Source organism: Schistocerca serialis, chromosome 6, assembly GCF_023864345.2.
Source record: "Schistocerca serialis cubense isolate TAMUIC-IGC-003099 chromosome 6, iqSchSeri2.2, whole genome shotgun sequence".
Classification (NCBI taxonomy): Eukaryota; Metazoa; Arthropoda; class Insecta; order Orthoptera; family Acrididae; genus Schistocerca; species Schistocerca serialis.
The window spans coordinates 270270294-270297818 of NC_064643.1; the positions used below are offsets into that span (position 1 = coordinate 270270294).

Sequence of the window (27525 nt, forward strand, 5' to 3'; positions counted from 1 at the left end):
GTTTTGGAGCCCATTTTTACTAGACGTTTTTGCTTCGAATGATTGTTCTTGTTATATCTCTGAATATTGACCATTCCTCTTGGGACATCCTGAGTAGGCATCCCGTTTTCTTTGTAAGAGAGCGAATCCACAAAGATACGACGCATTTACGACACACGCACGATAAGTACTTGTTGCTTGTGACCCGTACGTTCAGTGGTTACAATACCAAGATAGCGATAGTGTTTCACTGACTGAATATGTATTTTTCTTATAAAATTTGCCTATATTTGCAAATTGGCTTTTCAGTAACTGTTGACGTTTATTTTGCATGTGAACTGCTTCTCGATTCATTTGCTGTCAAGTCTGCAACTATCCTTGTCTTGCTATTCTCCTCTATATATCCTGTACATCCCAAGTTTACCATTACCTGTTTTACGTATTCCAGTTTTTGACTAACCAATAAAATAACTACTTTTTATAGGTCCTTCTGTTGACAAATTAACTAGGCATAGGCGCTTTGGCAAATAATTAGCTAGCTTTCCCCTTAATATAGTAAGCATTTTCAATGCAGTTTCTCCATCGACGATTTTTTCTTGTATCTGTTCTTTTGTTACGTTATAATCTCAATATTTCACCTCCTTCTGTAGTATAACCTCTCGAATGTTTCCATTTTCTTCTCGTGAGACTGTCAACACACCGGATAAAAATTAGTTACCCACAGGAGACGTGGCGTTAATATCATGCAACACCGCTTCTAGCCTAGGTAATTGCCTCAGTTCGACGAGAAAGCGAGTCCAGGTATGCCACATCAAACCACAGAGACTCACAGATGAGCGGATGCTGTAGAGCTACCAGATTGTAAAAACACTAGAAACATCACCGAACCATGTCCTGCCTGAACTACACCCTTCACAGACTTCGGGTCAGTTGCCTCACTGGTCCGTTGCTGACCTCGACTCCTTGCCTCATTGCAAAAAAGGCTAAATCGAGAGTCGTCAGATCATACTGCATGCCACCAACTCTCCAGTTTCTGTGTGGGTTGCCCAACTGAGAACGTGTAGCTTTATGTTTCGCTGTAAGCAATGGCCTCTTGGGAGTTCCCTTTGCAATATCGCTCGGGAATAGTTTAAAATGCATCCGTATTCACCGACAATATCAATGGCTATCGGTTTTTGAAATCGACTGCTACTGAGAAAACGTGACACTCGTCTCCGTTCTCTTTTGGTTAAGATATTTTTACAGTCATGTTTCTAACGTTGTGTTACATAGCTACGAATGGTGCACTCCTTTATTTTGTAGATTCCTTTTCGCGTTGACACTCCAACAAACTGGGTACCTTCTCTCACGGTGTGGTCAGCGATCCATCTAGTAATGATAGCTCCTTCTAGCGCTCACACTCATCTTGCTCCGCTATTCCATACACCACCGTCACCACCATGATTCCATACACCAACGTCACCACCATGATTTACGTCAACAATAGAGTGTCACATGATCGCCTGATACCAGATCTACAGCGCATCAAACCTCTATTAATGTGTGTGTGTGTGTGGGGGGGGGGGGAGGAGTGGGGGGACTATTATTGTGACCGGTGAGCTTACCAATCCTCACGTGTCACTTTCACACGAGTTTCAAAGCAAAATGCATACACTAATAAATATTTACTTCATCTCCAAATGAATAGTTGCAATATCTGGGCACCTTTGTAGGAGGCAGCGTCCTGCAGTACTAAGGACGATATGATTCACATCTAACCAAACGCGAAATGTTTAGTTATATGCCTTCATTGCATAACAGCAAACAGCATCGATGCGTTTGGTATTAGGTAACGTTCTCCATTATACTGCATTGCGATTCGTGTCAAGCAAGGTTTCGTCTGCAAGGCTTTTCAGTGATTCTTCAAAATTTTACTAGAATTTAGTATCTATGTTTCTTGTAGTATGTCGTAAATGGATAATTGCTACAGCATTTTGACTCCGAATATGGAGAAATCCTGGATAGGACGCAGCAGTTGTTTCATGATTAAACAGCCTCTCCTGTATCTGTACTCTGTTCCTGTTCTTATCCACAGGAAGGACGGAAAATTAGAGCTAAACATGCCGTCGGCAATGAGGTCATTAGAAGCGGAGCTAAAGCTCTGGTCAGAGAAGGATGGGACGGGAAACCGGCCGTACCCTTCCAGAGGAAATATCCCGGCATTTGCATTAAGTGATTTAGCGAAATCACGGAAAACCTGAATCTGCATAGTCGAACGGGGATTTGAATCGTCGTTCTCCCGAATGCAAGTTCAGCGTGCTAGCCGCTGCGCTAATTCGCTCGGTCGTTTTGCTCTAGTGTACATCTATGTTGCAACTCGATAACGTCTGTTCCTAATATAGGACGCATGTCAGGAGCTCACCGTATGGTGCCAGGGAGTTTCGATTGTACTCCGAAATGTAATCTTTCCTGTAGTAAAAGCAAGGCCATCTGAAGTCTTGTATTAAAGTGGGTTTCGTACATCATTACTTATTTTATTGAATAGAGAATGAGGTAAGAGAGGCAACGAATCGCCGGGAATTCGCGATTTCTAGCCGCAGATTTATTTTTTAATTTTTTTATTTCATTAACAGTACAGAGTAACCCAACGCCTTGAAATGTAAGGTGGGTCGGATGCTTCTGAATCTAATAGCAAAGATTTCTCATTGTTACAGTGTTATTGGTATAAGTTGTTAACGCTTTTTTTAAATAGTATAAAGAACATAATATGTAAAGATTTCTCTGAGGTTAATGCGAATTAAATGCTTAACAATTGTTATAATGGTTCCATATAATTTGTTACTATCTAGTTCATAAGAATATAATTTATGCAATGCAAATGTCAAAGAAAAATTTAAAAAAAGAAAATGTAAAATAATGGGCGTGGTTAAGAATAATTTGTAATATATAGAGGGAAGTGATATGCTGTATTTGGATGACTAATACAGTCTAAGTAGCATGTTGGTTAGTAATGGCCTTTTTCTATCTATTTCAAATGAGAAGGTCTCGGTACAATCTCGAGCTATTCTCATCTGAAATGGTGCATTCACGCGCATTGTGGTAATCCAATGGCAAAAGCTGAAAATCTGTGCAAGACTGGGACTCGAAACCGGATTTACCGCTTCTCATCAACCGCCACCAATTCTCTTCGGCCATCCGGACTCCGTCCAGGACTGACTCAAATTTCCACCTTACAGTACGCTACAATGAAGCGTCCTTCACCCATTAGCACCCTACTCGCGAAGTATTGATTCCGGTAGGAGTTCGAACGATATTACTGCATCCGCACGGAAACAAACGTCAAGTAGCCATCGCGCTCTTACAGAAATGTCCAAATTTGAGTGCTATCTGTTCTGCCGGACATGTGCGACAGAACAGATATCACTCAGATATATACATTGTATGTATTGTATGTTAACCGAGGACCTAGAAACGATGGAGAGGATCCGTCGCGCCGTAGCCGCAGTGTTCCACGACCCCACGACGACTACCGCAGTCCACTTCACCCCTCCGCCGCCCCACACCGAACCCAGGGAACGTCCCACGTCAGACTAGTGTAACCCCTATGTTTGCGTGGTAGAGTAATGGTGGTGTTCCAAATGGCTCTAAGCACTATGGGACTTAACTGCTGTGGTCATCGTCGGCCGGTGTGGCTGTGCGGTTCTAGGCGCTTCAGTCTGGAACCGCGTGACCGCTACGGTCGCAGCTTCGAATCCTACCTCGGGCATGAATGTGTGTGATGTCCTTAGGTTAGTTAGGTTTAAGTAGTTCTAAGTTCTAGGGGACTGATGACCAAGGATGTTAAGTCCCATAGTGCTCAGAGCCATCTGAACCATTTTTTGCTGTGGTCATCAGTCCCCTAGAACTTAGAACTACTTAAACCTATCTAACCTAAGGACATCACACACATCCATGCCCGAGGCAGGATTCGAACCTGCGACCGTAGCGGTCGCGCGGTTCCAGACCGTAGCGCCTAGAGCCCCTCGGCCACTCCGGCTGGCAATGGTGGTGTACGCGTACGTGGAGAACTTGTTTGCGCAGCAATCGCCAACATAGTGTAGCTGAGGCGGAGTAAGGGGAACCAGCCCGCATTCGCCGATGCAGATTGAAAACCGCCTAGAAACCATCCACAGACTGGCTGGCTCACCGGATCTCGACACCAGTCCGCCGGGCGGATTCGTGCCGGGGACCAGGCGCTCCTTCCCGCTCGGGAAAGCCGTGCGTTAGACCGTCGGCTAACCGGGCGGGCCAATATATACATTAGTTACATCGTGTACACGACATTTTGGTAAGACTGCTGCTTAGCTGTACCAGCTGCTTTCTTTGTTCTCCTTATTGATTGGCTGTTTTTTAAATCTGCATCCAAAATGTACGGTACTTAAAAGTAACTAATATTTGAAAAATTAACCAACATGTAAGTACCATGGATATAATGTCAGAACTCTGATAGAAACCAACCAATATTGGTAAACATTAATAAGATTAGTGTTTCAGCCATCCTCAGCAACAGTAGTTGTATATATCGAAATAATCAGTAGCCAGTTGCATAAAAGTAGTTTAATTTCTTACCGGTTTCGGGCACTTCGTGCCCTTCTTCAAAAGTATGTGCAGGAAAATACACCACAAATGTGATACAATAATTACAGTGTCATACAACTGGTATAAAAACCGCTAAACACAATTCTTTCACGAAATTTAATTGCGACCTGCATATATTCCAGTACTGTAATTGTGCCCAAGCTTCTTTTGCTCTATAGCCACTTTCCCATACTTAATATTAGCTAATGATTGAGAGTTGCCTCTCCGCTTACTCCAGTCACAAGCTCCAGCCCCATGATGCACTTCGCTATTTGTTTTTATTGACGGGTTTCCTCCCAGCATGCTACTGACTTCACTACAGCCGTTTGGAGATTATATCCCGAATTTCCCATCCGTACCGACAATTGTCGTTGATATTAACTTATTTTGTTCATCAAGAGGTATTTATATTACGTATTACGCTGCTTATGTCGACTTGCATGCCTTATGACAACTACGTTTGTATTCGATTTTGATTTATTATTTTATCGTACTTTCACCTCCACTCTGAGACCAACTACAAGACATGCATTTCATCAGCTGATTAACTGCAGTTCTGGCATGACGTCTGCTCTAGTTCGACATCTTTACACCATTTTTGTTCAGGCAGTATGAGCCACATGTAAGCATTTACGAGCACCTATTGTATTAATGGATTCAGTATTGTATTGGTTATCGCTCCCGTATTCTTTTGAGGACCACAACATTTTGCTGTCTGCACTTATTGTTAACACTCGCAAATAATACATAGGTATTAGTATGTACTATTTCTTACCTTTCATTTTTTAAATTTCTTAAACTTTTCGTCCCTAATTTTAATATTTTTATCTGACTTCTACTTATTTGTGGTGTATTTTCCTGTACATCCGTCTGAAGAAGGGTATTAAGTGCCCCAAACAAATAAAGAACTTGAATTTCTCTAGTGCAACTGGTTGCTGATTATTTCGATACACAGAATAATAAGACTTGATAACCCTCCATTTAGTGAGTAGCTTTGTTCAACATGCATAGGTCTCAATTCGTGATATCAGAATAACAAAAAGTTATATTAAGAACAATGTCGCAGCCTAGGACTCCGTTAATCAGAGCTAACGCGTCCTATTAGATATATAAATCAAGTATTAACATAGTAAGAATTACAAACCTGGAATGAGCAGAAATGTTGTAGATCTGGAGAACATTGGTGAAATCTGTCTTGATGTGGATACTGCGGCTGACAGGAAGAGTTGGAAGCTGCAAATCCAAAATTTAATTATGTTACATATTAGAATAGTTTAGATTACCATAGATTACATTAGATCAGATACAAAGTCGTTTCATACACCCATCATTAGGAGATCGTCTTCGGTGTGGAATACGTCACACACAAAAGTGAAAAGTGAAGGACCCAGGAGAGGAGAAGAAAACGAAATGAAGTATGAGGGACTGAGATGGTATGTGTTGCTATAGTCATTTCAAGACAGGGCCAAATTAGCAAAGAACATAGCTATATAAGCCAATTTATCAGCATGAAGCTGCACCCCCTTTGCCCTGGATTCGGTTGGAAAGGGTGTCATAATAGCCCTTGTAGCCTCTTCTCAGGCGAGCTGGCTCACGACTCTTACAAAGGGTCCTTGACATCCTGGACACTGGTGCTGCAACGCAGTTGACTTCCGAGATGACTTGACAAATGTTCTATCAAGTACAGAGCTGGGAATTTTGCTTACCACGGGAGTACATCAATATCACATGGATAATTCATAGAGACAGGACGCATGTGTACGAGAATTGTCCTGTTGGAGAATGACCCCACATTCTGTCGTGTGGTAGGTAACACATAAGAACGCAGGATGTCCGTCAGAGTTACCTCAGTCACCACCAGCTGTGACCTGAAGGCAAAAGCACGTACTACCCTCCCCCTGCCGCGCGGGATTAGCCGAGCAGTCCGAGGCGCTGATGTCATGGACTGTGCGGCTGGTCCCGGCGGAGGTTCGAGTCCTCCCTCGGGCATGGGTGTGTGTGTTTGCCCTTAGGATAATGTAGGTTAAGTAGTGCGTAAGCTTAGGGACTGATGACCTTAGCAGTTAAGTCTCATAAGATTTCACACACATTTGAACTTTTTTTTTAGCTTCCCCCCCCCCCCCCCCCCAACTTGACGCCAGGAGTAACAACAACAATGTGAAACTTCCTGGCAGATTAAAACTGTGTGCCCGACCGAGACTCGAACTCGGGACCTTTGCCTTTCGCGGGCAAGTGCTCTACCAACTGAGCTACCGAAGCACGACTCACGCCCGGTACTCACAGCTTTACTTCTGCCAGTATCTCGTCTCCTACCTTCCAAACTCTACAGAAGCTCTCCTGCGAACCATGCAGAACTAGCACTCCTGAAAGAAGGGATATAGCGGAGACATGGCTTAGCCACAGCCTGGGGGATGTTTCCAGAACGAGAGCACTTGCCCGCGAAAGGCAATGGTCCCGAGTTCGAGTCTCGGTCGGGCATACAGTTTTAATCTGCCAGGAAGTTTCATATCAGCGCACACTCCGCTGCAGAGTGAAAATCTCATTCTGGAAACATCCCCCAGGCTGTGGCTAAGCCATGTCTCCGCTATATCCTTTCTTTCAGGAGTGCTAGTTCTGCATGGTTCGCAGGAGAGCTTCTGTAAAGTTTGGAAGGTAGGAGACGAGGTACTGGCAGAAGTAAAGCTGTGAGTACCGTGCGTGAGTCGTGCTTCGGTAGCTCAGTTGGTAGAGCACTTGCCCGCGAAAGGCAAAGGTCCCGAGTTCGAGTCTCGGTCGGGCACACAGTTTTAATCTGCCAGGAAGTTTCATATCAGCGCATACTCCGCTGCAGAGTGAAAATCTCATTCTGCTAACAACAATGTGGCTCTCCAAAGCGTACTGAAGCAGGATGGTCATCCTGGGTAGTGCAGAACCGCGATTCATCGCTGAACGCAGCGATTCATCGCTGAACACACTGCGACGCCATTCACCTGCAATCCATGCTACCCGGTCACCACTCCAAATGCAGCCCTTTGTGTTGTGACGCAAACGGCAGCATGCACATGGGACGATAAGTCAATATACAACTGCTGCTGCCGGCCGCGGTGGTCTCGCGGTTCTAGGCGCGCAGTCCGGAACCGTGCGACTGCTGCGGTCGCAGGTTCGAGTCCTGCCTCGGGCATGGAAGTGTGTGCTGTCCTTAGGTTAGTTAGGTTTAAGTAGTTCTAAGTTCTAGGGGACTGATGACCACAGCAGTTGAGTCCCATAGTGCTCAGAGCCATTTGAACCATTTTGAACAACTGCTGCTAGTCTGCGCTCAGTGGTTGGGTATGACGCAGGATGTCGCAGTGAGTTCGCAGATGGCAGGGGCAGAACTGAAGGGATTATTATGTGCCTGATGGACAGTGTGATGATCCTCCCTTATGGTGGTCAGATGTGGTCTAAGGGGCACTTTACGACGAGTATGTCCGCCCTCACGTTCCCATAGAGTTCAACACAAATTCACTCTCACATCCGATTGCCTCACAAATCCGGATATTGCTCGATTCTACCATCCGACGCGATGGAGCCCCACAGTGAAGCCCCCTCCCAGACTCTCGCAGGTAGTGATAACTCTGACACATGGCAGCCGGCCGGGGTGGCCGAGCGGTTATAGGCGCTACAGTCTGGTACCGCGCGACTGCTACGGTCGCAGGTTCGAATCCCGCCTCGGGCATGGATGTGTGTGATGTCCTTAGGTTGGTTAGGTTTAAGTAGTTCTAAGTTCTAGGGCACTGATGATCTCAGCAGCTGTCTCATAGTGCTCAGAGCCATTTGAACCATTTAGCACATGGCACCTCTGTGTCTTTCACAGTGACCACTTAACATCTGACATTTTTCCCGCGCTTTATATACCTTCCACTACCCCTGGTAACAATACGAAACACTAATAACATTAACGTACTCTGGTGACCATTCTACTTATTACAAAGAATTGCAGCTCTAGTGATTTACGCACGCGCCTGTGGTGTGTACGTGTACCAAGTTACAGTGACATCCGACCACGTCTTCTGGGTGTTTCACCTCTTTTTTGTCGCGCAGTGTAACAAAATCACCAGCGTGGCGATCCATCTGAAAAACCTGGAATCGTCACTAATTACAGTTTACCTGGAAAAAATCAGCGAAATTTCAGGAATTTCATAAAATCTCAGGAAATTCTGTGGTCATAACCAAGCACTGGATTTGAATTCTATTAAGTTTCGTATATCACAAACTTTAATATACTTAATATTTCAAAGTATGTTAATTATATGAATATTGTTCCATATAAACTATCGGTGTTTGAAAAATGCTATCAAACTATCTCAGCCGACAGGAAAGAAAAGTCGTTCTTGTGAGCTGCTGGCCCCTACTCATCGTTCATTATCAGTTAATTATTAGGAATTTCTTATGACGCCTCCTTGCTCCCCGTATCTGGAATTCTCGGGGAACATTTCTTTTTTTATTTTAAAAGTTTGCGTAGCCACCCTGATTACATATTTCGTACAAGAATTAATACGGTTATATTTAGCATTCGCCCCACAGCTCTTTAGTGAAGCTATCCTAAGGTATGCAGAATAAGTAAAACAAAATTAAAAAGTACCTTAATTTTTAATCTCAAATGTGAAAGAGATGTAATGTTTGCTTATAGTCAGCATATTCGGCAGTTACCATATACGGAAGCTGCATACACACGTGGGTGGCAAAAGTCATTGGATACCTCCCAACATCGTCTCGGACGTCCTTTTGTCCGGAGCAGTGCAGCGACTCGACACGGCATGGGCTCAACAAGTAGTGGGAAGTCTACTGCAGAAATATTGAGCCCTGCCTCTACAGCCGTCCGTAATTGCGAAAACGTTGCCGGTGCAGCAGTTTGTGTACTAAATGACCTCTCGTTTATGTCCCATAAATGTTCCATGGAATTCATTTCGGCTGTTCTCCGAACGAATCGCGAAAACTTGGGGCCCGGTGACATGGCGCACTGTCATCCATAAAAATTCTACAGTTGCCTGGGAACGTGAAGTCCATGAATTGCTGCAAATTGTCTTCAAGTAGCCGAACACAGCCATTTCCAGTCAATGATCGGTTCAGTTGGACAAGAAGACCCAGTCCACTCCATGTAAACAAAGTGCACACCACTATGCAGCCACGAACAGCTTGCACATTGCCTTGTTGACAACTTGTATCCCGGGCTTCGTGAGACATGCGCCATATTCGAACCTTACTGTCAGCTGCTGCCGACTGAAATCGGCACTCATCTGACCAGGGAATGGTTTTCCAGTCGTCTAGGAACCAACCAATATAGCCACGAGCCCACTAGGGACGCTACATGCGATGATGTGCCGTTAACAAAGGCACTAACGCCGATCGTATGCTGCCATAGCCCATTAACCCCAAATTTCGCCGCACTGTCCTAACGGATATGTTCGACCAACTTCCCACATTGATTTCTGCGGTTATTTCACGCAGGTTTCCTGTCTGTTAGAACTGGAACATCTACAAAAACGCCGCTGCCCTCGGTCGTTAAGTGAAGGCCGTCAGCCACTGCGCTGCCCGTGGTGAAGCGTAACGCCTGAAATTTGGTATTCTCGGAGCATTCTTCACACTCTGGATCTCGAAATATTACATTCCCAAGTGACTTTCTAAATTGAGTGTAAGCGTCTAACTCCAACTACCATTCTCCGTTCGCGTCTGTTAATTTCCATCGTGCGGCCATGGTCAGGAAGGAAACTTTTTCACACGAATCACCTGAGTACAAATGACAGCTCCACCAATGCACTGCCCTTGTGTACTCGATACTATCGTCATCTGCGTACGTGCATATCGCTATCCCGTAACTTTTCTCACCTCAGTGTAAAACAGTGTTTCCAATTAGTGCACTCTGACAAACATATCCGTAACTTGATTTTGTTACTGAAATCTCGATAGAAGGTACCTGAAACCATTATATCCCTCATCCCCCTCTTCATCTGTACGTTATTAGTGGCTAAACTTCTTAGGGTTACTGGTAGTTCATGGAAATGTATTTTCCCACACAATGGTCACCTTTTGGACTAAAGTCAGCCCCTTCAATCTTTTATGCAGATTGTTCTTATTTCTAACGTCACATTTGTATTCTGAATTTTAGGTTAGAAAGAAATATATTATTTACCACAAACTTCATTAAGCAGTAAATACATTGACAATACAAAGCTTTGAATAAGTTCTGCACAATGTTCTTGAGTTCACACGATAAATACATCGTAATACCTGCTTCTGGATACGGCTTGAGGAGTTACCCCGAAATATGATACTATAGGGCATCAAAAGAAAGCGAAGGCAACATGTCATCTTTTCCATTTAGACGCTATATGTGTCTGACAAAATCCACAATGCAAATAATTATTTGTTTAATTGTTTTCGCAGATCTGTGGCACTAATCCTCCCAGACGAATTTATAATAAAATTATAATCCCAGGAATTAAAAGTTATCAATTTTTTCCATTTACAAATCAATTTACTGTATTCAAGTAGCGAGAGCATGTCACTGAATTGTATCTTCTTATCAGAATACTTGCTAAGCAAGATTACAGGAAGTTCCAGGCGAAGTGTCTTAGGTCAATTCCATGAGAGTGAAGGGCCTAATATCAATCCTGTTTTGTTTTAAAATCCTATAATGGCTATGTGATAATGAAATAGTGAACATCTGTATAAAATGATACCCATGAAAGACAAAACAAAAAGTGACGAGTACTTCCAAAGAATGTAGTAAGTAATGAAGGTGAATGTAGATTAGACTTTTTTTTACACATGATTAGTGGGGCGCTAGGTCTTGTGATACAAGTTGCAAATAAGTATATTGTTTCCTTGATGATTTATAGTACTACCTAACGCGCTTTGGAGTTTAGGTTCATTTACTTCATTAGTGAAGAATTATCAGGCGATGTGGATCTGACGTAAGACTTTGAACTATTTATCAGAATGTATTTGTTAACTATGTATCTCCAACCATCCAACCATCCTCCATCGTAAATACTACAAAATATTTGTTTATCCCATTGTCACATAGAGTCAGGTTTTACCTACATTTCGTTTTCTAACGGGATGTCTATACCCTACATATTACAAAGCGGTTTCAAATGGCTAAATTTCCTTTTTCATGAAGGGAAAGAAAGACATGAAGATCAGCGTTATCGTGGAGTTCTCACAAAGGATACTCATTTGCATCACAAGTTTCTCTATATCGATACTGTTGAGTTCCAGTGTGGAAGCCATACGTAGTTTATGCTGACTCAATCGTAATAGTGTACACTTAGGAGAAAACTGAATATGGATACATTAAACAGTGTGTGAGCGTGATTGCGTGTCACTTGCTCTCCCTCCCTCTCTCTCTCTCTCTCTCTCTCTCTCTCTCTCTCTATATATATATATATATATATATATATATATATATATATATATATATATATATATATGTGTGTGTGTGTGTAGTTTTGACAAGCTAAGACCTAAAGAAATTTCAAGAGAAACAGAGGTTGGAGCCGTGCGTCACTTTCAGATGTTTAGTAACAAGATAAAATGATTTAAAAATGTAGTTTGCACAGCTACAAATATTTTGTAAGTGGCTCTAAAATTGAAGAGTAAGTTATGTGGTACCGGCTGCGGTAGAGCATAATTTAAGTGGATAGGAAGAAATTAAACTACCACAAGTGGAGTACAGCAGATATTAAAAACTCTAAACATAACTTCTAATACTAGATTACCCAGCAACAAAGATCCTCAAATGTGTTCATTTGCCATTTTTCCTTTTTAATTAAGAACTGTCTTTTGAAATTTGAAGAGTTGGTGGTTGTGAGTAATCGCAATTTGTCCGCCTTGTGGGCGTGAACCACTATTACATGGGCACGTGTCCTGCTAATAAAGCGGCGCCTGGTACAAAAGCCGTTATTAATACACGTGGCGCTGTTATGACAGCAGATAGGTGCCACGCGACCACCAATTCACTAGTGGAAAACATCAGCGTTGCAGGTTGCTGAGAACTGTTTCGTTCTCATTTTTCTCTTTCTTTTTGGAACGTTGCTTCGCTCAATGTTAACGAGAATCTGACGATTTGTCAGTGTCAATGACGCGGTGAACTTTCCTCAACAGTGTTTCGCTGCAATTCTACGGTTTCATCCATTGATTACGAAAGGTGAAGGTGAAAATTAAATTTGCAAAGTTCCGTGATAATTTTTTCTGTTCTAGGTAGACGGATTTCACACGTACGATGGTCTTCTCTGCAATATTATTTGCAATGGATAGAAAAATTTTTGCGTGAATAAAATAAGAAAGGCCACAAGCTGAGTGGAGATGGATTTGTTTTCTAGTGTGTTATTTTTCTTTCGCATGATGATGAAATAAGGAAAAAAGGTGAAACTCAGTTTCGGCTCATGCCTAACCCCTCTCGAGGTTAACGTCCCATCTGACGGACGGGTCACCATCAAACAGTGCCACATCCCTTCATCCCTTGGGACATTCCGGGAAGGTTTGGAATTTAATCCTGTACATTGGCGCAAACTCTGGTGATTGAGAATTTCGTGGGACCAACTCTCCTCCTCCTGATGACTGGACTAAATAATGGCGAAGAAAACTTTTTCCAGTTAAAGAATTCTAAAGGGCTAGCTGACGAGGATCATCGCTCAGCCGTGCATTAGGTATCTTAGATACGAGGATGGGTGTGATGCATATAGAGTAGATTAAGAATCTCATTGTGATGGTGTTGGTCAATAATACTGCCAAGAACATTTTAAAAACCTTCTGAATCAGGCATCAGTTATTAACTGGTGTACGACATCATGGAACAAGTAGTCATCAAAGAAGAACATGGCTCCCCGCGAAGATGAAGTTAAGTACGCTGTCAAGTCACCTAAAGCAACACTGATAGTATACTACTCTCAAAGGATGTGGTGAGGAGTTCATAGGACACATATATGAACTGATTGTTACCGTTTGTCACTATGAACTAATGACTCCTGGTTTCAGAGATTGGCAAGACGCCAGTTACGAGGGACAGTGCATGTAAACGCTTTGCCCAGTAATTGCTTTTCAAAACAGTGCTATAATCTGAATTAATGGTGGGAAAACGCTGTGTAAAACGTCAGAGGAAACGATTTACGGAAGTGATTAAGGCTAACATGGAGAAGTATCACATTAATGTTAGCAACCGGAAGACGTCAGCCCTCGACTCTTCATCCTGGAGATCACCTACCCAACACGGAAAGCTCCTTCTTTAAGATGAAATACTACGACCAGCGAATGATACGAGGCAGCAAGATACAAGAGGAACATTGGATGAAATCGAAGGACAGAAGCAACTAAAACTGGGAGCAGCAAACAATGCATCGGACTGCACAGTCGCCTTATAACAGAGCATGTTGGAACCACCCGCTTGTTCTTATTCCATTCCTAACAATAATAACAATATTAATACAATTTTAATAATTTATTTTTTCTTAATTTTATCTTGTTTTCTGAATAATACATACACAATAGTTACACAAAAGAGTTATTTCTTATTTAAGACGGATTCCATAAAATTTTATTATCCTGGATGCAGTTTACCCGATACTTATGACAACAGATACTGATGACAACCGACTAATTACCTTACTTGCAAACAATCTTGACAGAAATTCTCAATTTGACGATCCCTATAAACAGGTGGAGATAGAACTTTTAATGAGCTAATATGCAACTTCGAATGTGCTGACATACTTAGTCTACAGGCTCTTCAGTTTTTATCTTTTCCAAAAACATTGTAGTTGAAAACTTATTTGTAATTAATGTTTACGCTTCCTAGAAGCTTTCGGTTTTAACTGGAGCTTATTTCCAAATTTCAAAAACCTAGTTTTGTAGCCCTTGTTGCACTAATTACAAAAATGCCCACTTTTACTACGAAAACATGTCAGTTTGCTAATATCCGATCTAGAATATTATGTAAGTTAATTAATTTTGGCATGTTAGATAAATACCTGCAGGAGTATTTAATGTATTCACAACACTTACTTACAACTTTCTCAATTTTCCATTATCTAACGCATAGTTAAACCAGATTACTTCTTGGTTCATTGCAATTCTGTATTCACTAATGTTACTTGGCTCTGAGCACTATGGGACTTAACATCGATGGTCATCAGTCCCCTAGAACTTAGAACTACTTAAACCTAACTAACCTAAGGACATCACACAACACCCAGTCATCACGAGGCAGAGAAAATCCCTGACCCCGCCGGGAATCGAGCCCGGGAACCCGGGCGTGGGAAGCGAGAACTCTACCGCACGACCACGAGCTGCGGACCTCGCTAATGTTACCCTTTCCCTGTTATAAATCTAAGTGCAAGTAAGAATGCTAGACAACGATCCAATTAGTTCTACAGATACGATTCATACGGGTAATATCACGTAACAAAGTCAGTCCTATTAACCACCTCGTTAACATTTCTGTGTCTCTCTTGAAATCCGTGGTTTCCTTTCACTCGATCAAGAACTCTGTGTCATTCAAAACGGAGAATTTGGAATTAATACCGAGTTAAATTGTATGAGAAAGGACGGAAGAGTTTAAAGTCCCGTCGACAACGAGATCATCAGAGACGAAGCTCAAACTCGGATTACGGACGGGCGGGGAAGCAAACTGCCCATGGCCTTTTCAGGGGAACCATTCTGGCATTTGCCTTAAGCGATTTAGGAAAATCGAGGAAAAACTAAATCTTCATGGTTGGACTGGGATTTAAACCATCTTCCTCCCGAACGCGACTCTACTTAATGCGTATCAGTGGGTTATTTATCAACACGTGATCATTTACGTGTTATCAGTTAGTCAACATTATGCAATTACTGTGTTATACCCGTGTCAATACTATGAAATGCGTCACCCTGTAGTCAGCTTTGTGTTTCATTCTTTTTCACCCAACAAGTTTATTGCTCGATATGATACGATAATTTTCTCCTTAATTTATAGGGTATATGCAAAAGAGCAGTACTATCCGTGGGAGAGTGTGATGGTTGCAGAGGAATCCTTTCTTCTTTAATTCTAAAATGCTTGTAGTGTTCATTTCCGTGGCAGTTACCGGTGAGTGAAGTTACGGACCAGCAGTTTCCACCATCCTCGGCAGGCGAGGCGCGTCACCGGACACACGACGATGTGGGCCTGGCCAGGGGGGGGGGGGGGGAGGGGGGGAGGAGGGAGGGGTTAGGACAGAAACATCGGCCCACCTGAGCTGTTGGGAGCAGGATGATGGACCATTCGCTGCGGTTGAGGGCGGCATGAACCTTTGACCGAACTAGCGCTGCTCGCGGAAGACGACGCTTATGTGCTGCGAGTTTAGTGACTGCCCTCAGCCCTCGCCGCAGTAGCGGATATCAATACGGAACTTTCTTCAACAGGAACATGACGCCCCGTGCAATGCTGTGTGTCTCGTAAAGGTAACATCTCACTGCTGTGTACTAGCCATAGGACGCCTCCACAAGTGAATCTTTTTTCTCCTGGCATGACTGTAAACATTGTGAAAGGAAATGTACAGGAAGTTTTCGAGGAATGGCTTTTAGGTGGCTGGTGCTCGCAAGTTTGGGACCAGCGATCTACCGTAGGTCGGCGCTCGCAACTTGTTTCGCAGGGAAAATGCGTTCAAAAATCGTACATGATGCTAGGAACTTTGTTTCATATCAGTTGTTCAATAACTTTTAAGGTGACCTCTCGGACACATTTTTGTTCTCTGGGGTTCTCATTATTTTACTCACTAACTTTCCAATGAAATCATCATCGCCGAGCGAGATGGCGCAGTGGTTAGCACCCACTGGACTCGCATTCTGGAGGACGACGGTTCAATGCTGCGGCCAGTAATCCTGATTTACGTTTTCCGTGATTTCCCTAAATCGCTTCAGGCAAATGCCGGGATGGTTCCTTTGAAAGGGCACGGCCGACTTCCTTCCCCGTTGTTTCCTAATCCGATGAGACCGATGACCTCGCTGTTTCGTCCCCTCCGCCGAACCAACCAACCAACCCAAATCAACCAACTAGGCAGTCACCATTACCAATTTAATTTCGTGATTAATAATCAGTTAGCATGGGTGGAAAAGGTTCTTATCCATTCGGTTTATTCTGTTAGAACACTTCTGGACCCTTCCTTCGCAGTGACCTACAATTATTACGCAATGATATGGGTGTTTGGACTCATTCTCTCGCAGCGAGTTATTTGACTCAATGTTTGTTCCGAGCACCCTCATTCGAATTTGCAGTCAATAAATATTTGTGGTTTGATAATCCTTGTTTCATTACAATAGCTGATAGTCCCCATCACTACTTAGTAATTATTAATGTTTAGGAGTCACACAGCTACGGTCCACATGTTAGAGCCCACCCTCGCTTCCGTGTCCTTGCGCACAGTTCATTTACATACATCTGGGCCCGACTGGCGGTCTTGTCCCTCGGGCGGGGATAGTCCATCCACATCAGTAGCAAATTAGAAATGGTTCAAATGGCTCTGAGAACTATGGGACTTAACATCTATGGTCATCAGTCTCCGAGAACTTAGAACTACTTAAACCTAACTAACCTAAGGACATCACACAACACTCAGTCATCACGAGGCAGAGAAAATCCCTGACCCCGCCGGGAATCGAACCCGGGAACCCGGGCGCGGGAAGCGAGAACGCTACCGCACGACCACGAGCTGTGGACAGTGAATTAGACTGACAAGGGGAGGCCACGACGTTTGGAACGCGGATTTACTGGAAACTTCGTACATTCGTAGTACTCCATTAGGAGAACAAAATGTGTAAGCAATAGCGCGTGCTTCTCAAGCGTTATTGAGAAAATCGCAAGATAATTTCGACCGTCAAATGTCGTCAAATATAAACACCTGAAGCAATATACACAAGAAGCAATTTCTCGATCTCTTTCGATTTAATACGAACAATTTTGAAGACTCGGACAAGCATACATTTCCAGTAACACTTTATGCGTTTGGCCATTTATTAGTCGGTAGTTAAGAATATTATATTATTTGTGATAATAAAAATTTGTAGACTGCCAAATAACATTGTAAATTTAATAAAAGCTCATCCGATTAGACGTGTTTTTCCCATTGCAACAGCTGTAATATAAGTAGCAAAGAAAATGACTGTGTTAGAAATAAAAAGAAACTGACGAACGCGTCTCGATCCAGCGACCCAGCGATTACGGAGTTTGAACGCTAACTATATATATATATATATATATATATATATATATATATATATATATATATATTGTAATCTCATTTTGTTCGTTATAGTTCGTTGAAATTGTTCGTGTCGGACGTCCTATGACGTCCGTTGAAGTCCATTATTGATCCAGTCAGTTTTTTTTTATTACAGAGGGCAGGTAACCCTCCGACCGAACACGCTGAGCTACCGTGCCGACCACCACTCGGCTGCCGGCGCTTCCTGGTAAAAACGGCCAGGCACAGGTGTATACAGGGTGTTACAAAAAGGTACGGCCAAACTTTCAGGAAACATTCCTCACACACAAAGAAAGAAAATATGTTATGTGGACATCTGTCCCGAAACGATTACTTTCCATGTTAGAGCTCATTTTATTACTTCTCTTCAAATCACATTAATCATGGAATGGAAACACACAGCAACAGAACTTACCAGCGTACTTCAAACACTTTGTTACAGGAAATGTTCAAAATGTCCTCCGTTAGCGAGGATACGTGCATCCACCCTCCGTCACATGGAATCCCTGATGCGCTGATGCAGCCCTGGAGAATGGCGTATTGTATCACAGCCATCCAGAATACGAGCACGAAGAGTGTCTACATTTGGTACCGAGGTTGCGTAGACAAGAGCTTTCAAATGCCCCCATAAATGAAAGTCAAGAGGGTTGAGGTCAGGAGAGCGTGGAGGCCATGGAATTGGTCCGCCTCTACCAATCCATCGGTCACCGAATCTCTTGTTGAGAAGCGTACGAACACTTCGACTGAAATGTGCAGGAGCTCCATTGTGCATGAACCACATGTTGTGTCGCACTTGTAAAGGCACATGTTCTAGCAGCACAGGCAGAGTATCCCGTATGAAATCATGACAACGTGCTCCATTGAGCGTAGGTGGAAGGACATGGGGCCCAATCAAGGCATCACCAACAATGCCTGCCCAAACGTTCACAGAAAATCTATGTTGATGACGTGATTGCACAATTGCGTGCGGATTCTCGTCAGCCCACAGATGTTGATTGTGAAAATTTACAATTTGATCACGTTGGAATGAAGCCTCATCCGCAAAGAGAACATTTGGACTGAAATGAGGATTGACACATTGTTGGATTCGCAGAAGTGTACCCGTGCAGGCCAATCAGCTGCTGATAGTGCCTGCACCCGCTGTACGTGGTACGGAAACAACCGGTTCTCCCGTAGCACTCTCCATACAGTGACGTGGTCAACGTTACCTTGTACAGCAGCAACTTCTCTGACGCTGACATTAGGGTTATCGTCAACTGCACGAAGAATTGCCTCGTCCATTGCAGGTGTCCTCGTCGTTCTAGGTCTTCCCCAGTCGCGAGTCATAGGCTGGAATGTTCCGTGCTCCCTAAGACGCCGATCAATTGCTTCGAACGTCTTCCTGTCGGGACACCTTCGTTCTGGAAATCTGTCTCGATACAAACGTACCGCGCCACTGCTATTGTCCCGTGCTAATCCATACATCAAATGGGCATCTGCCAACTCCGCATTTGTAAACATTGCACTGACTGCAAAACCACGTTCGTGATGAACACTAACCTGTTGATGCTACGTACTGATGTGCTTGATGCTAGTACTGTAGAGCAATGAGTCGCATGTCAACACAAGCACCGAAGTCTACATTACCTTCCTTCAATTGGGCCCACTGGCGGTGAATCGAGGAAGTACAGTACATACTGACGAAACTAAAATGAGCTCTAACATGGAAATTCAGCGTTTCTGGACACATGCCCGCACAACATCTTTTCTTTATTTGTGTGTGAGGAATGTTTCCTGAAAGTTTGGCCGTACCTTCTTGTAACACCCTGTATATTTGAGATCGAAATTATCTTGCGATTTTCTCATTAACGCTTGAGAAGTACGCGCTACTGCCTACACATTTTGTTGTCCTAAGGAGTACCACGAGTGTACGAAGTTTGCAGTAAATCCGCGTTCCAAACGTCGTGGCCTCCTCTTGTGAGTACAGCTTTAGCCCCAGTGGCGTCTCGCAACTACTTGCCACGGTTGTCGAACGAGCTGCTTGTTCTCCAGTGACGCCGTGGCTGTTGGACGAGGGGAGCGGCGCCGTCCCCGGAGGCCGGTCGTCCAGTGTGCCTCTTTAATCGCGCAGGACCGAGGAAGCCGGTCTATATATATACGCACGCTCGAGCGCTCCACGCGGGCCGGCCAGGTGGTTGGCGGCTGCGGCTGCGGCTGCGGCTGCGGCCCCGGCGGTTGGCGCGTCATTACAAGTGCCGGCCTTATGTCAGCCAGTCACGCCACTCATCACCGCGCTCATTGCTTTTTTCCCCGCGCTCCGCGCCGCACCGAGGATTATTTAGTGGAACAAATAAGCTTTTGGCGCGATGCGGCTTATCGGCGCGAGCCGATCGCGCTCGTGCCGCGGACGAGCCGGCGCGGCAGTCGGACGGACGCGCGCAAACACACACACACTCACACACACACACACACGCGCGTCTCTCTGGCAGCACACTCACACGTCGGCATTTAATTTGTGCGGCTTCAATTACGGCGCACTCGTCTATCACGGAGGCGTATAACTGCGCCGTATCGCGCCCGCCATCGGCCCCATATTGCCTTAACGACCTGCTGCCCCGCTCCCATAATTCATTTATAAATAAACTTTCCATTAAAGCCCTCGCCGGCGGCGGCGGCTGGCGCGGCCTAAAGACGGCGGCAGGGCATGTCTGGTAACCCAGACGCGCCCGTGGCTGCCGTTTGATCGCTCCTTTGTGCCGCGAAGCGCCGTTTCACCGAGTGCGATTCTCTCGCCGATAGCCTAGTCACGTATTGCGTGAATTAGGGGAAAAACGGTCTCTGCAATGCTGTAACGACCACACTGACTGAAATTGCTGAGGAACGCGGCGAAAGTAAGACTCGTAATAGTGGGTGCGACACACAGTTTTGCGAACTTAGGAGCAGGCGTACATGCACAGCTTTCATACTCTTTGTTACACAAGTAATAGGGTAAAGCAAAAATCTTACCTGTCCGTTATACAGTGTGCTAGGGGTATATGTGCCGATATTTTTATTGATGACTTACCACTGTGTGCTGAACAACATTACATCAGATTTACTTCTTTTGCAGACTAGTAATTGTAGCCTGGACTCTGGTAGGCGCGCCGTCCCCGAATCGAATCCGCCCGCCGGATTAACGACGAGAGCCGGTGTGCCGGCCAGCCTGGATGTAGTTTTTAGGCGGTTTTCCACGTCCCTCTAGGTGAATACCGGGCTGGTCCCCACGTCCCGCCTCAGTTACACGACTCACAGACATTCAACACACATCCGCACTTTTCCATGATTTACACTAGATGCAGAACAGATTGGGTACTCTGATTCCGTTCTGGGGGGGGGGGGGGCGTACGGGGTACGGGGTGGCTGCAGGAAGGACATCCGGCCACCTCTTTACATTAACTTGCCAAATCCCATTTAACCACGCCAACCCCGCGCACAATGCGGGACCAAGGCGCAAGCGATAGAAAACGATAGAATAGAATTATAGCGATTACGAATAGTACGTTTTTAGGTTAGTTACTACTTCGAAGTACATTTGGCGTAAGCAGATCGTTAATACTTATATTCCCCTGGGTAGCAGGTTAGATGTTGAAATGTGGATACGTGAACGTAAAACGTTTATACTGTACTGAATGGTGTAATCTAATTAGTGGTACAATTACGACTGTGCAGAAAACGTCTGGTAGTAAATTATGTGATATCTTTACAGGCATTTTAGACGCAGAGAAAAAAAAACTAACACACTTTTGTGAGTACATATTAAGGCATCAGTGGATCAGTGATTACAGTTTCTGTATTTATACCCCTAACACCGGAATGTGTTACGACGGCCTCATGACAAAGACGATAGGCACATACAGGGTATTTGAAAGTCTTTGCATCTAATGTCTAATGGTGACACATTACATCATGGGGAACAACGATAGTTAGAGACAAAATATTCACTGACACGGCCCGGTGACAGTAGGCGTCCTGTTGTACTGGTTATGCCCCTGAGATGCGGCGGGGTGTAGCCACTCTGCTGTGTGCATATGCCATGCGTGTTGCCTGTAATCCAGTCATGTTCTCTGTGTGAAAGGAGATGGGCCGATCAAATTTGAAGTTCCTGGTAAGTTTTTAAATATCTTTTCCCACTTATAGACAAACATTCTTAAGTTTTTCTATCACTTTTTCAGTTTAGTAGGAATGCAGCACACCTAGTTAGTTCGGTAAAATCTCGTGGTCCCATGGTTGGCGAATACTCGTACAAAAGGAAATCTACCGTTGCTGGTAAGCGCTAACGATCATCCTATCCCTGACAAAAGTTGTTGTCTATGACGTGATCTATCACACCTTGAAGGTTAATGCAAAAACCCTGTGCACAGCAAAAAATCAAAAAAGCTACTACGTTCGAAATTTTCTGATACTTGGGTGATAATGCCGTCTTCGTTATACTGTGACAGTTAAGAGTGCGCAACACTCTTCGTCCGTAAGATTACTAACTCTGGGTCACACGTCTTGGTTGTGAGCAGTCGGCTCCGTGGGAATAGCGCTGTATGCAGCGCAACCCACTAGCCTCACTCCCCACACACAGAGGCACCGCTGGCACAACCATTGTGGTGTTTTGTTCTCCGTGACAACGTTGGGGCTACAGGGCAGCATATTTTCATTAATTAGTCACATTTCAGTTTTAAAAAAATTTGAACTGTTCTGTCTAATAAAAAATCTGTACAAAATACAGAAATTATCTTCTGTAATTCGGATACTACGTAACGTTTCACTATGGTAGATGCAAGTATTAAGCATTAGGAAAGGTGAGGATGAATTGGGATTTTTGTACAGAACTTTGAAGAACTAATATTGTGGTTTCATGAATAGATTTCGAACGAACAGCAAGACAGCAGCCGTATTGCAGTGTAAATGCATCAGTGACGGTAGCCAGTGTGTAGTGAAAAAGAAAGAAACCAACGAAATCGTAAAGTAGGCCTATCTGCTGAAAAGAATGTAGATACGATGACATTTGACTAAATATTGCACCATTGAAGAAAAAGAAAAAAAAACACAAAATTAAATTTCATTGTTATAAATCTTGAAATTCCAAACAAGAGAATGCAGAGAGTTCCTCACAAGTATGAGATGAGTAACGTCTGTTGTAAGGTGGTCACGTGTTTTTGATTTTTGTACGAGGGTAATCCGAACAGTAAGAAGGTAGTCATGTGTTTTTGATTTTTGTACGAGGGTAATCCGAAAAGTAAGGTTCAAAATAGCTCTGAGCACTATGGGACTTAACTTCTGAGGTCATCAGTCCCCTAGAACTTAGAACTGCTTTAACCTAACCAACCTAAGGACATCACACACATCCATGCCCGAGGCAGGATTCGAACCTGGGACCGTAGCGGTCGCGCGGTTCCAGACTGAAGCGCCTAGAACCGCTCGACCACTCCGGCCGGCGAAAAGTAAGGTCTCCTATTTTTTTTATAAGTACATAGACCTATTTATTTGTTCAATGATTTACATCAGTTTAAACCTTGAACGTTTAGCTATTTTTCGACATAATCACCATTTCTGTCGATGCATTTTTGTAGACGCTGTGGCAGTTTTTGTATGCCCTTGTCATACCAGTTCGCCGCTATGCTGTTTAGAAAGTTATGAACTTCTTCTTTCATCTCGTCGTCGGAGCTGAATCGCTGGGACCGCAATTAACGCTGACAGGTACTGTGAGGCTCTGAAAAATCTCAAACGGGCAATCAGAACTGGAGAAGAGGAATGTTGAGCAAGCGCGTACACATTCTCCATGACAACGCTCGCACATACATTGCTCAGCAAACCGTTGCTCTCCTGCAACAGTTTCAGTGAATCACCCACCCACCCTATAGTCCTGACTTGGCGACCAGTGACTATCATCTGTTCCCTAGGTTAAAAGAACATTTGCCCGGAAAGCGATTCAGCTCCGACGGCGAGGTATGATATGGTATGATATGGGCACGCAAAAACTGCCACAGCGTCTACAAAAATGCATCGACAGAAATGGTGATTATGTCGAAAAACAGCTAAACGTTCAAGGTGTAAACTGATGTAAACCATTGCAGAAATAAACAGGTCTATGTACTTATAAAAAATAGGAGACCTTACTTTTCGGGTTACCCTCGTATGTTACCATGTGCACGTCGGAGAGAGAGCAAGTTACGTTACTCGAAAATTGAAAATTTGTAATAAGGTCTTTATCTAACTAACGCTAAGGACAACACTCACACCCATGCCCGGGGGAGGACTCGAACCTCCGACGGGGGAAGCCGCGCGAACCGTGCGTTACGAAACAGTTAAACAATCTTTGGTCTTGTCGTACCACAGTCTCTGCTTCTGCGCAGTCAGATACATTCTTAGTTGAAGTATGGTAGGTCATGGACGTTTTCAGTAGTGCTGTGTTGACTTGTGATTATATCTGTCAGATGAGGAAAGATTTATTGTTAAAGACAGCAAGGATGTATATGATGTACATACTGAAAGGCGAGAGGAATATAAATTTTGAATAACGTTAATTTTTTGAAAAAGAAAGAGTTTGAGGGAAGACTGCAGCACTGCGCACCTAATTTCTAGAAATGATTTCTGGCAGTTAGTTAACTTTATCCACTTGGTCAGAGCTGAGAGAAAGATCACCCCACTTCCCACAGTCATGCGTTAACATATTAACTGGTTAATCTGTTTGGCTTTTGTAGAAATTCTCTGTTAACATTGTGCCCTGTTTAAATTATTGTTCACTTTTTTAAGCAGAGTATTGTTTAGATCAATGTTATGTGCGAGGCTGAAATGAAATTTTACTCTGTGTTTTTGAATACTTCCGACAGTCTAAAATCGTTGTCTTGGAATATCATTTCATAGGAGTTACTCTCCCCATCCCAGTGTTTATCGTTAGGAAATTTTATTTATAAATAGAGCTGTAGCTTAGCAGCTACCTGCTCGCTGTTTGCTGCTGTGCTTACACTGTTTGTAGCATCTTAGACAATATTCTAATATCGTTCACAGTAACGTTCGTCCAGGAAAAGTAGTTTCTCTAAGACTAATAGCACGGTTTAGGAAACTTTACGCGTATGTGATACGGCTCGCTCTTTTCACACAAGATATTTTTCCAATAGTAGACGCCGGACAATTTCTAAATTCCATCTTCCAAGATTAGCGAAAGGCATTCCACATTGTACTTACTGTCCACTGACAAGTAGAGAAAAGATCATAGGAATAGTTTTTCCAAAAATGCGATTACACTAGACGATAGAAATACAACAGAAAACACAGTAACATCAGATATGACCCAAGAAAGCTTAATAGATCTCTTATTCTCAGTATGAAGTATTATTAAATTTGTCAGACATGGTTAGTAAAAGTCTCAGACTTCTAGGTGAAGTTTTTGTTCCGTACAGGTAAGTATCGTTGCTGAAAGATTTTCTAGTGAATGTATAGCGGGGCACAGAGTTTTTCTCACTTGGTATATACAAAGCAGCTCAACTTAAATGTGAGTTAGAGTACGATTATATATAAAAAAGAGCCGAAAAACATCCTACTCCAAATACTAGTTGTAAGTTCCTGTGCTTAGAATACTACTTGTACGAAGAGACAGAACAAGAAGCGAACACGAATGATGAGTAGCAGGGAAGAGGAATGGAAGACTTAGACTTTTTGAGAGACTTATGAGAAGGGGCAGTGTATTTACACTGAAGCGCCAAAGAAACTGGTATCGGCATGCGTATTCAGATACAAAGATATGTAAACAGGAAGAATATGACGCTGGGTTGGCAACGCCTATAGAGGAAAACAAGTGTCTGGTGCAGTTGTTAAATCGCTTACTGCTGCCTCAATGGCAGGTTATCAAGATTTAAGTGAGTGTGAACGTTACGGTATATCAATAATCCATGCATCCTGCGTGTCAGCAGCGGACTGTTCAAGCTGGTGGAGGCTCTGTAATGGTGTGGGGCTTATGCAGTTGAAGTGACCTGGGACCCCTGATACGTCTAAATATATCTGATAGATGACACCTACGTAAGTATCCTATCTGATCACCTGCATCCATTCATGTCCATTCTGCATTTCGATGGACTTGAGCAATTCCATCAGGACAATGCGACACCCCACACGTCCAGAATTGCTACACACTGACTCAAGGAACATTCTTCTGAGTTTAAACACTCCCGCCGGCCACCAAACTCCCCAGATATGAATATTATTGAGCGTATCTGGAAAACCTTGCTACGTGCTGTTCAGAAGAGATTTCCACCCCATCGTACTCTTACAGTTTTATGGACAGCCCTGCGGGATTCATGGTGTCAGTTGCCTCCAGCACTACTTCAGACATTAGTCGAGTCCATGCCACGTCGTGTTGCGGCACTTCGGTGTGCTCGCGGGTGCCCTGCACGGTATTAGGCAGGTGTACCAGTTTCTTTGGCTCTTCAGTGTGTTAAGGAAATTGTATGCAACATTCTAGTGTAATCCGATCTAAAGTACTGCTTCATTATTTTGGGGTTTTATCAGACTGTCTTGACGCCAGAGGTCGAAGAAAATCAGAGTGCACAGTTAGAATCGTAGGTTCCTGATCAAACTAACATGACAAAGAAAATCTGAGTGCGGTGTTAGAATAGTAGGAGCCTTATCGAGGTGACTTGACACTAGAGGTCGAAGAAGATATGAGTGCACTATTGGAATCGTAGGGGTCTTATCAAGTTGACTTGTCTCCTGAGGTCGAAAAAAATCAGAAGTGCACTGCGAGAATTGTAATAAATTTGGAAATGTCCAAGAAAAGTATAACAGACAAGCTCATGGTACTTAAACGACAATGGTTAGAGGAAGAACCAAGATGTTCTCGGAAAATGATATTGGGTAAATTTAGAGAAGTAGAATTAGACACAAATTGTGGACCATCCTTTCGCGCGCGTATTACGAGAAACAGACTCGAATCAGTGCTTGTAAAACAACATACCGATTGTCAATTTTCGCTTCGTATGCAGATAGTATAGGCAAATATGGCTACTATTAGCACCAAATACTTCCCTGTACATACTGTACGGTAGCTTTCGGAGAATATATGTAGATACACATGTAGTTCAAATATAGATGAAAGTTTTAACATGTTGAGAAAATGAGTTTCAGGGAATGAAGTTCATGAATATTCCAACTAAACCGTAGGGTAGTTTTCCTGGTGTATAAGTAGATCAAATATAGGTGAGTCTTTTAACAACTCGAAAAAAAAAAACTGAGGTTCAGGGAGTGAAGTATTACAAGTATGTAGATGAATTTGGCTGTGGTATTGATTTATTCCTTCCCTATACGGCATGATCTCAAAATAGTTTTAATATATTAACAACGATTATGCAATAATATTGCAGACATGATTCCCCCCACGAAAGCTGAAAGAATATTTCTTATATTCTCATTACTCCTGTCTAGTTTGAGCAATATGACTACTATTCACAGATGAACGATAGCTGCACTCGGACGCAAAGCGCTAGAATGCGCCAGATTTGCTTCATTCCGAAACTTAATATTTAGTGCAGGCCATAATAGAGTTAGGTGCAACTTTTTCACAACCTTCTTTCTTCATATGGGACTATTAACTTAAAAAATATTTACGTATCGTTATTTGCTTTCAAAAGACAGCAGATTAAAAAAAATACACGACGGCAAGATATCACATTACTGCATACTAACACTGCAAGCCGTATACACCGCAGAATGTCTT

At 43.4% G+C, this 27525-nt stretch overlaps 1 protein-coding gene across 1 annotated transcript in view; it reads right to left on the bottom strand.

The window, feature by feature from the left end:
* Positions 1-27525, bottom strand: part of LOC126484821 (uncharacterized) — an 854899-nt gene that overhangs the window by 460775 nt on the left and 366599 nt on the right. The window contains exon 4 of the mRNA XM_050108417.1: positions 5720-5808. Within this exon, the coding sequence (XP_049964374.1) occupies positions 5720-5808 (89 nt within the window). The remainder of the gene's footprint in view (positions 1-5719; positions 5809-27525) is intronic.